The sequence below is a fragment of the Poecilia reticulata genome, linkage group LG20, assembly GCF_000633615.1.
Source record: "Poecilia reticulata strain Guanapo linkage group LG20, Guppy_female_1.0+MT, whole genome shotgun sequence".
NCBI classification, from domain to species: Eukaryota; Metazoa; Chordata; class Actinopteri; order Cyprinodontiformes; family Poeciliidae; genus Poecilia; species Poecilia reticulata.
In genome coordinates this window covers 7,751,193-7,762,117 of record NC_024350.1, presented here as the reverse complement: position 1 = coordinate 7,762,117, position 10,925 = coordinate 7,751,193, and the positions used below count along the sequence as shown (strand labels likewise).

General features: G+C 38.6%; 1 protein-coding gene across 6 annotated transcripts in view; it reads right to left on the bottom strand.

Moving 5' to 3' along the window:
* Positions 1 to 10,530, bottom strand: part of LOC103482413 (E3 ubiquitin-protein ligase HECW1) — a 128,421-nt gene extending 117,891 nt beyond the window's left edge. For 2 of the 6 annotated variants that reach the window (XM_008438548.2, XM_008438553.2), the window contains exon 1: positions 10,093 to 10,500. In XM_008438548.2, coding sequence (XP_008436770.1) covers positions 10,093 to 10,122 — 30 coding nt within the window. In that variant the 5' untranslated portion in view covers positions 10,123 to 10,500. Of the gene's footprint in view, positions 1 to 6,048; positions 6,107 to 10,092 lie in introns of all 6 variants that reach the window. The other 4 variants (XM_008438550.2, XM_008438551.2, XM_008438549.2 and 1 more) reach the window with 4 other exon arrangements.
* Positions 10,531 to 10,925: the final 395 nt, after the last annotated feature.

Here is a 10,925-nt window from a genome sequence, read left to right as displayed (position 1 = left end):
ACACACACACACACACACATACTCACAGCTACATACATATGCATACACTCAATACACACACAATCTCATTTACAAGCGCCCCCCATTGAATCCTGCCTGTTATGTATATGGATGAAGCTGGAAGTATATTAAAGTCAAGTTAAACCTAATTCTGGAATCGGACGTTCTCTCCTTCCAACAACTCACCTCAACATATATAATAACTGTCCTAACCCGACACCTGGAGTGATTGCTTATCCACAATAAAACCAGTTTCAATCTTCAATACAAGTACCATGGGTTTATTGAGACCACATCTAATACTGAGAATAAATATATCTTACAGATATATTGAGGCTGATGACTCCAGGACACTTTCAATTTGACTCATTAATATTTGTTTAAGAACCAGATTTGTTCTTTGAAATTTCTGTCCAGTAAAACTATTAATCTATAAATCAATAGACAATCTATAAAGATACAATCTATTTTTCTGCCATTTCTATGGCATTAAAAGGATCTGGAACTTTTGTTTTTCCACTGAAAGTTCTGGTTTACACAGTAAATGCCATGTGGGAGAAATTTTATGGATGATGCTCTGATGTCCCATTCTCCTGAAGGCAGCACAGAGCTGCACCACCAGAAAACGACAGAAACACTGAAGAGAAAAAGAGGTATGATTAATGTAGTTACAGTTCTATCCATGTTTTAATGTTGCAGAGCTCTGTCGTTTTGCAAATAGTTCAAAGTTTAAACTGGCATTGTTGTATATCTTTTATCTGCTCATTTTGTGTAATATTTAACAACTAGAAAATGGCACAGAATAAGAATATTTTTTCCACTCTGGTTGCTGTTAGGCCTACCAATTTTAAGTTGCATTTTTTGTAGACACCTGTGAAAATAATTTCTATTCACATTGCTTTTTTGTTCTCTGGGAAATTATTTTTGATGATAAATACTGAAACAAGCATAACAATCAAAACATCTACAATAGTGATAGTAATATTAATAATAAAATAATAGTCAGTGCAAAGCAGCTTACAAATTCTTTGGTCCACATAATTGATTGGTTCTTTCCAGTGGGTAGCGGTAATGGTCTATTAATTTATTTGCCAATCACAACAAAAGTAGAAGAAATAGACCTGTGTAATGGAAAATTTTATAATGTGCTCTTCACCCTTTTTGTGCTTTAGATTGTGTCTGATGATGAGATCATGTATCTGGATGATCTCATCGTGAGATTGATCAAGAAGAACACCTATTGTCCAATCAGGGAAATGGCCAGACCATCTTCCTGATATAACAATCAGAGATTCACATCTATTGTCCAATCAAGTCTCTCTTCTCTGACCAGAACCTATAAAAGGAAGCCAGATCCACTGTTAGTCAGAGCAGACTTGACCGACTCCTTTGACTCTGTATTTCTGTTCTCACCTTGCAAGGTTTTAATAAATTTCTTATTTTTTCTCTTCCAGACTCTTGCTAAAGTAATTTTTTCTACAACAATTTGGCGTCACGAACAGGATTCCACACTTGGCCACAAGGAACTGGACGACCAGTGTGTGAGCTCACATAGCCTACAGAGACGGGAGGACTAACTCGTCCAGCTCACGGTCATCAACGCCGGAATCACGAACAGTAGTCATTGTATAGGTTTGGTGAGAATTATTTGTTTTTTGTTTTTTTCTTTCTCAAAGTTATTGATTGAGTCATAAATTAGTAAAAAGGGAAACACACAAAAGACTTGGAAACCAGAAAGAGTTAAAGTCCCTGTTTAAGATACATAAGACAGGGCACCTCTGTCTAAGATTTATGAGATAGGGGTGTATTGTTAAGTCCCATGTTTAGGGCACCTCGTGAGTTATCGAGAGCAAAAGTGAAGTCCTTTTTAAATATACATAAGACAGGGCACCCCTATTTATCACTTATAAAGCAGGGGCTATTGGTAAGTCCCGTGTGAAGGGCCCTTGTGAGTTATCGGGACAAAGACCTTGTTTGAGATGACAGGGCACCCCAGAAGTTACTGGTAAGAGTGGCTGGATAAACTTATTATTTGGACTCTGGAGAAGACGTTCTCAGAGTAATGGAGCTCTCCACCCTTTCAAGAGAGAAAGGGACTTGGTTCATGGGTTCCAAGTCTGCGTACGATCCTGAAGAAAATAGAAATTTAAATATATGAGAAAACATTATGGGGAGGAATGTTTAAACTGTGTCCGGATTAGATCAAATGGAGTGACTTTTCTGAAAGGAATCTTTAAAGTCCTCTGTGTTAAGTAAGGTTGAAATACTAAAAAGAAAAGAAATGTAAATTAAGAAGGGAAAGAGAATTGGTTTAATAGAAGCTATAGAAAAATACGAAAAATATTTGAAGTGTTGGGTAAATTAATGAAACAAAAGGGAAAAAGAATGTTGGTGTGAAGAATTTAGAGGCTGTAGAAGTCTTTTAGAAGTTGGATGGATGCATGTGAAAACATAAGTGTTGAGTGTTGAATGAATGAAAAAAAGAAACAGAATGCAAACAAATAGTGGGAAGAAGCAACAAGACTGGTGGCAGAACAGAGAAGGCTTTTCGGCTCTTTAGACCACCTCCTGGGTGTTTGGCTCCTGCCATTATTACCTGTTAAAGACCCTACTAACCATCTTCTGTCCCCTGTCTCCTATTCTTCTCTGTGCCTGAGTCTGACAGCTCCAGATGGATCCTGACCTCGATGCATTCCCTCTCGCCGTCCCACCCCTGAAAATCCAATTCTACAAGCCCACCCTGCAGAATCACAACCTGTCTTGAACAAGGGGGAGCAGCGCCTTCTCCAGACCCAGAGGGTGAAGCAGAAAGATTTGAAGATGCTCCAGATCAACCAGACCCCAGCTCCCCAACTGCATCAGGACTTACTGCAGTCTTACTGCAAACCACACCGGACAGAAAACTGGACAAAGAAAGGACTTTGTTGTAAAGACCTGAGACCTGGGAACAACAAACTGATGGACCAATGGATGATTTCATTTACTGTCTTTTGGAAAAGGTCACTCTGCACCAAGGGGGTAGATCCCATCTAATTATTGGGGGGGGACCATAAACAGGGAAATTTTTTAAGAGCAATTTTGGGAGGGGGTCGGCAAAGTTACAGTAAAATGTGGTTTACATTTTTTTGTTCAAGCTGCACCATCAAAAATGACTAGCATCCCAAAAACACAAAAGAGTTTTTCTTAATAAACAACCTGCTGATACCCACAGAAGTCAAACTAAGATTCAAATGATGCTTAGATATGAGTTTGGTTTAGTGTCTCCAATCTAATCTCTGCTACACCTTTACAAAAACATAAGGCTCTGACTAAAAACAAGTTTTAATAAGTAACTCCACTTAATAAAATTCCTCATAAATATTGATTTATTGCCGTGGTTCTCAATGCAAGTTATGTGTTATTTAAATTATAACTTTAGTTGCTTTAAACTTTTATTTTTGGGGGGGATTTTTTTATGTTACAACCTATAAAAATATAGGAATTGAATATTTGGTAAGTATCATAACTTAAACTTAAAGGTCAGCACCAGAGTTTTCTAGAAAAAGTTTCAGATTTTATTTTGTGGTTTTAAAGGCTCTACGTTGAAGATGGTAAGAAATAAAGGCATATTTTATTTTGTTTGCCCCTCTGCTCTCGGCTCCCATACAGAGCTGTTGACTAGTGCTAACGCTCAGCCGCTCCCTCCCGTTTCAAACTCTTCTTATTAAAGTAAGAGTTAGAGAGCTAAATATAATTTAAATATTGGCTATCTTCGACAGAAAAAGCTTTTGCTCTGCACCATAGTCTCACCAACCCTGCGAACATTGATGGAAATGCAGCAGGTTCTTGGGAGACCATAGGAACACCTGAGTGTGTGATGACATCATCTAAAGACTGCAAGCTGTCACAGGAACTGAACTGAAATTTAACTGTGTGGACTGGGCAGAGCAACCATGACTGGCATATGCCATGCCAGACTCAAGTCCAGTAAGAAGACAGCAAAGTGAGAGAAAACTGAGAAAGAACTGCTCATGGCTGCCATTACTGTGTCAGGAAAAGGCAGCAGACACCTCCACTGCAGCAGAGGCAGAGAACGGATGTGTGGAAGAAGATTCATCACTGACCCAGAAGGCTGATTCAATTGACTGTTTTAGCCGGCAATGGGCACTTTGCCCCGACGACCCGACCCCGGATGAAGCAGAAGAAGATGGATGGATGGATGGATGGATGGATGGATGGATGGATGGATGGATGGATGGATGGATGGATGGGCACTTATGCTGATTTTACTTTTGTACCATGTGAGATTATTCCCATTTTTCAATCAACAATAATGGGAACAAAAGTCAACCTTTTGGTGCTTTCTAGAGCTACCAATGTTATAAAGGTGGAACTTCTGCAGCAAGCACAAACCGAGTGGAAATCAGGTCTACTCCATTTCTGCTTCAGGAAAAAATCTGGGAAAGAGAAAATTACTATTTCCTATCTAACCCTATATAGGTCTCTAGTTTCACATGTTTATTTACAGTTAAATTTAAGTCTCATTGATTTTCTGGGACAATATGTATTGGGTTAATTGGTAATCAGAGAGCTGTGCATTGCAGCCCCAGTTCTCACCTGTCAATGGAAGATTCCTGCTTCTCAGCAGACATTATGGCTCCTGCACGGAGCTGGAGACAGAGTCTCCCCTTCCTCTGATTGTATGCAGGCTGAGAGTTTACACTGTACTGTTTGTGCTTCAGATGGTCCTGATGCAGATTTATAGGATGCATGATTTCAAATGACTTTTGAAAACTCTCTACTTCTTGGCAAAAGCTGCTGCCCTTTTTGTCTGTCTCTGTCTGTCTCCTGCGCAGCTGTCTTTGATGTCCCAGACTCGCACCCATGTGCCCCTTACAAAGTCATGCAACTGGCCTTGGAAGAGTATGGGTGGTTTTTGTTAAATTATGTGCGACTGTGACTGACTGGACTCCTCTGACCTTTGACCTGATGATAATGCTTTGAATATTATAAAACTGTAGGACTAACCTCAGACTTTGAAACTTCTACTGAAGTGTTCATGTCTAAAACTCCATAAACCCAGCCCTAGCTGAAATCTAACTTGACATCAAGGCTACCAACAAGTATGATGTAGGGTTAAAGCATACTGTGACCCATTTATGATCCTTCCAAAATCTGCAGGCACTTTGGAAAACACTATCAAAACCTGAAGCAATACAGGACATTCCCTTAGAGCTGCCGGCATTATTGTTACACGTGAAACTTGTGTGCACACCCCTCTGTTCCCTGTTAGAAGCGATCAGAGGCCCAGACCAGCCCACTGACTAGCATTTTATCCAAACCTTGCAGGCCATAAAATTTGTTAAATTGTCTCTTTTACAAGATACAACAAAGTGAAACTCCCCACCCCTCAAAGAAGGAAACAGTTTCTCTGTACAAAGATAAAACAATGGCATGATTTTGGGCCCAAAGTGTTTTTGTTAGAACTGAAATTTGTGTAGGAAAATGTCTTATTTATTTGTATGTCACGCTATAACTGGGGAGTCTATGTCTGACTCTTTTGTGAGGTACATACAATTGTGTATTGACATTTTCATGTATTACCAACATTTTTATTATCTTTTGTGTGATTAATATAAACAATGTTTATTATAATCCAAAGAAAGGAATGTAATGGAAATTTTTATAATGTACTCTTCACCCCTTTTGTGCTTTAGATTGTGTCTGATGATGAGGTCATGTGTCTGGATGATCTCCTCATGAGATTGGTCAAGAAGAACACCTATTGTCCAATCAGGGAAATGGCCAGACCATCTCCCTGACATAACATTCAGAGATTCACATCTATTGTCCAATCAAGTCTCTCTTCTCTGACCAGAACCTATAAAAGGAAGCCAGATCCACTGTTAGTCAGAGCAGACTTGACCGACTCCTTTGACTCTGTATTTCTGTTCTCACTTTGCAAGGTTTTAATACATTTCTTATTTCTTCTCATCCAGACTCTTGCTAAAGTAATTTTTTCCACGACAGATGCAAAAAGAAAACAGGTTGTCAAAGGGGGACACTGACCTTGAAACTACCAAGCTGCATCAGCATTACGACCAGGTAACCCAAAGCAGACCAAAACCTAAAGAAAAGCGGGAGGAGAAGGGCGGTGTGTTACAAAACACAGGAACACAAAGCAGTGGCAGCAGAAGGTGAGAGTTAAGCATGAGACACCTATGGTTCCTCATGTTGGAGCAAAGATGAAACATCATTGTCATAAACATTTCAGATTTCATCTGGTCCAGATGAAAATATGAATTCCAAAAATGAGTGGAAACACAGGTGGGCACATAGAGCAACAAAGAAGAGACAAAGACATAGAAACTGTCTGACTGTCTGAGATTCTGACAGTCTCACTCTTCACGTTAGTCTACTGTTCCACTAGGTGCTGCACTTTATAAACATCAACTCTTAAATTATTCATTTCAATAATTTAACTTTTTTTAGGTAGATAATTTAGGGACTAGACAGCTGCTGTCTTCAACACATTGCCTTTCTGCAAATACTTTACCTCCTGTCTTTTTCATTACTAGTCATTTACTGTTATTTTTTTCAAATATATTTATCAATCAATCAAATTTTATTTGTATAGCACATTTCAGCAGCAAGGCATTTCAAAGTGCTTTACATAATTAAAATAAAAACAGCATGTGACATTGAATAAACAGTGAGAAAGAGAGATTTTATAAAAGATAAAAACATTAAAAGAGAGACTATATAGACACCCTTCTGTCAAATTTTAATCGGATGATTGATTGATGGCCGTGACTAATTGATATTAATTTATATCAAACCCCCCTCACCCCATGGGAACCTTGTGACCTCCTGACCTTTCCCCCCTGCCCCCATGGGAACCTTGTGACCTCCTGACCTCCCTAGTATATTCCAAACAAAGCAAATAAATAATTAAATATATTCCAAACAATATCTGACTGCTGAGCTTGAGAAGTGAAAGGGATGAGTGCGCTTGATTCTTTTTGGCTGGAGATGGTGAATACATTCAAGGCGGAGTGACCCTGGTCCTGCACACCAAGGCATTTGTGCTTGTGTGTCTGTCTGTCTTCAAGGAGGAGGAGAGTCTTGCTGTGTGTGTATGTGTGTGTGTGTGTGTTTGTGTGTGTGTGACCTCAAGCACGAGAAACCCACAGAATACATCAAACATTCCTCCAAACAATACTCTGGAAGATGTTGAAAGTTTACGGTGCATTATTTGGTGTTGGACAATAGAGTAAGTGCTGCATCAAACTCTTTAACAAGGCATTCTGCTTAATAAAAGAGTTCAAGTGAACTTCACTTAATTCTCAACAACTTTTTGTTTGTACTCATCTTAAACAAGCGGCAAGAACATTTGGATTTTAAAAAAGAAAAAAAACGATGCTTTACAAGTTAATCTATTTAAGTTGAGTCTGCAACAACTAGAATAAAATAAAAAGTGAACTATTTGAAAGTGAGGATTTTGGGTGGTAAATGTTTAACATTTTAACATACACAGACATTACTCCATTTCTACTCAAGCAATCCGAGTGGTTTTGAACAATACAACTATGTCATGTAATGACATGTAGTAAATATATTGCTGCTGCTGTAAGCATAAAGTAAAATAAATTTGATATTAAATAATATTTTGGATGAGTTTAAGAATATTGTTTGCCAAAATCACACAGTGTAACTACACTTGTCTTTTACATGTTGCAGTAATTGAATCTTTTGACACAATTGGTTTAGATGAATTTAAGTAACTACAATCTATTTTCCTGCTCCACATACTTGGCTAGCAATGTTCCAGTTAGCTTCCCAGTCTGAACTACTGGACAATGTCTTGATTCAGTCAAATCTTCTATCCTGTAYCTCCTGTACTCTGATATTCTACAGAATTTATTCTGTGAAAGCTTTGCTTGCTGGTCTTCTTCATGTTATGAATGCAGTATCTGGTTTCTCTTACTTTAACCCGCCCAACTTGCACCTGATTGGTATGTTAGCCTTTCGATTCCCTCCCAATGAGGCGGTGCTTCACAAAACAAACTGTTTCTCAAACTGTTGATCTCCCTCAGAAGACATGACGCCTGAGTTTTAGACACTAGTAGACAGCTCATCCAGCTTTTTACTAAACGGCAGTCCTAAAAGTATATACTGTATCTTTAACTATGTCTGAACACAAGGAGCAGGAACATCACAACATCCTTATATCAGACATTTTTCATCCTTATATCAGTGATTTAAAACCATTTTTAATTTTTGATACCATACGACAGAAAGCAAAGTTGTGCATGAATGTAAAAGTCAATTATTTTCTTCACTGATAGAAAAGTGTAATGTGTTTATTATGAGTAGGATTATCTGAGCTGAAGGAAAACAAAGGAGAAATAAATATTCATTGATAAAGAACCAAATCAGCAATTATGAACTTATGAAACTATTGAAACCTTCAAGAATCTTATGTGAGGGCCACATAACTTTTCCCTTCTCTGGTGGGGGGGCCGGAGTCAGTTTGTAACAGAAAAAGTGTGATGATTGCAGGAGTGCCTAAATGTAAAAATATATTGTTTTCCAGAAAGCACAATCAAATAACATTCTCTGGGTTCTTCACAAAACAAGTCAGGAAATAAATAATAACACTATTAATGAAATAAATAATAACCAAATAACCCTCTCTGGGTTCTTCACAGAAAAATTCCAGTTAGGATTATAGTCCGTATTTTCCCAATTATCAGCCGCACCGGACTATAAGCCACAACCCCAATTTTTTGTTTTGTTTTTTATTAACCAGTAAACTTACACATAAAAGCCGCAGATATCTTTGCCGTTCCAGGTTTTCCATATCATGCAGCAGCAGAGGGGGGTGGACAGTCAAAATTTGAGTCATAAGAGGTCAATTGAATATCACATTTATTAGGGTTGAAAAAGAAAAAGTTGCCAAGATTAGATTTAACATAACTGATTACGTAGTTTCCTAATGGTAACTGTAACAGTAAAAGTGCTGATCCTTCGTGTCTGCTACTAGCCTGTGCTAAATCAGTGGTCCCCAACCTTTTTATTACCGCGGATGGGTCAAGAACCTGTTGTACTTTTATCAGCTCTGTGGTCACAGAGGTTTGGAGAATCGGCCGACAATTCTTAAATCAGACTTAATATTCACAAGCTCTTCTCATCTCCCCTCGACCACTGTCCAAAGCTCTGACTTTGGTCGCTATGGAAACGTTTATATATATCCCTTCAAAATAACAGAAGCGCCACAAAAACAAACATTTTACTTTCGTGAAAATTTTAACTCACGATAATGACTAACGGGAGCCCTGAGCTTGTTTCTCTGCAACGAGACGGTCCCACCTGGGAGTGATGAGAGACAATAACACCCGAGCTGTGTTGCTTGAGCACAGCCTGCTTGGTCTCTACGCAGTACCCTGCTGCGTACCCCCTTTCTTTCACCCCTGCTAATTACTAACAATGTATCAGGACACAATGAAGAAACTATTGCTATTGAGAAACTATAGCGCAGGATTTTGACAATGGGAATCCCCACACAAAGAGGGAAGGGGAAGCCTCTCCCCAGACTCCCTGTAAGTCTCAATTCAGGAGAAACTAGGGCAGCATCTCCAGCGTAAAAAACATGACGCCTGAACTGAGCTGTGCCTGCGTTCAGCCACATCGGAACATTCCACATACAGCATGACTTCGTATATTCTCAGCCTCACACCCTAGAAGACTGATATTAGATCTAGTGACTTCAATTACATTGTGCGGTTTGATATAATGCGAACTAATGTATAATGCTGAACCTAAGCATCAGGAAAACCATATTTGACTTGTGATAAGTAGTCTGATTATGATATATAATTTGGTTTACTTGTCGTTTTGTGATAAATTGTCTCTATGTCAAAAATGTTGCTATAGAAAAATGTCCTATTGCATATCCTAATAACGACATGTTACAAAGCATCCTTCGCACAGCACAGAGTGGCTGTATGCGGATAACGGAGAGCAGGGCCGCTGCTGCTGATCGCTGAGACATGATAGGCTGACATGATTCTACAGCATCAACATTACACAGCAACAATGGAGACAGCCTACCTGGGATAACAGAATCTGCCGGTGGATCATCCTCCTCTGGTTAGGAAAAGGGCTTGAGGAGAGGAGGCTCGCGCTAATTTACATATCAAAATACGGAACACAAACAGCGTCGCTTCTGGGCCGATGGGGCATGCCACCGAGGCTCGTGTCACATCCTTTCCTCTTTCTGAGGACCAGCAGTGAAGCTAGACATAGTGCAACGCTCAATTTCCGTTTACTGGAAAAATTGCAATAAAAACAATTGGTTTTCGTATTATGCAGGAAATAATACGCAGAAGATAATGTTAATAATCTTCCTCAATTACTTTTGGGTAATTTCTTTCTCATTTTGGCGCTTAATACATATACATAGATAAATTACTTTGAAGGATGAGCTTCCGGTCATACTACCAGGAGTCCACCTTGATGTCGTTGTGCATCAATTTCCTAAAGCCAATCAGAAAACGTCTTTTTTGTTTTTGTTTTTATTTGCACCTTCGCGTGCGCTGCCCGGTCTCTATGGAGATATGGAGAATGGGACTGGCATCATGAAAAATAAAAGCAGAATTATATAAATGGCGCAATGAATAAATCAATATACTTAAAATATACAAATTAATTTTAAAATAGAGAACTTTACCTCATATTTTATAATTTGACATTCATATTTATGTTTTCTTTCTTGGCTTAGTTCTAACAAATTATATTTTTAATATAATTTCAGTTTTACTATAAAAAATGTTTTTCGTTTAATCACATTTGTGTCTCTTTAATTAATTATTATTAATCCTCCCCACCCTCCTGGAAACTCCTTTTGTTTCCATGTATTTTTTAATTTTTCTGTCCCCTGTTTT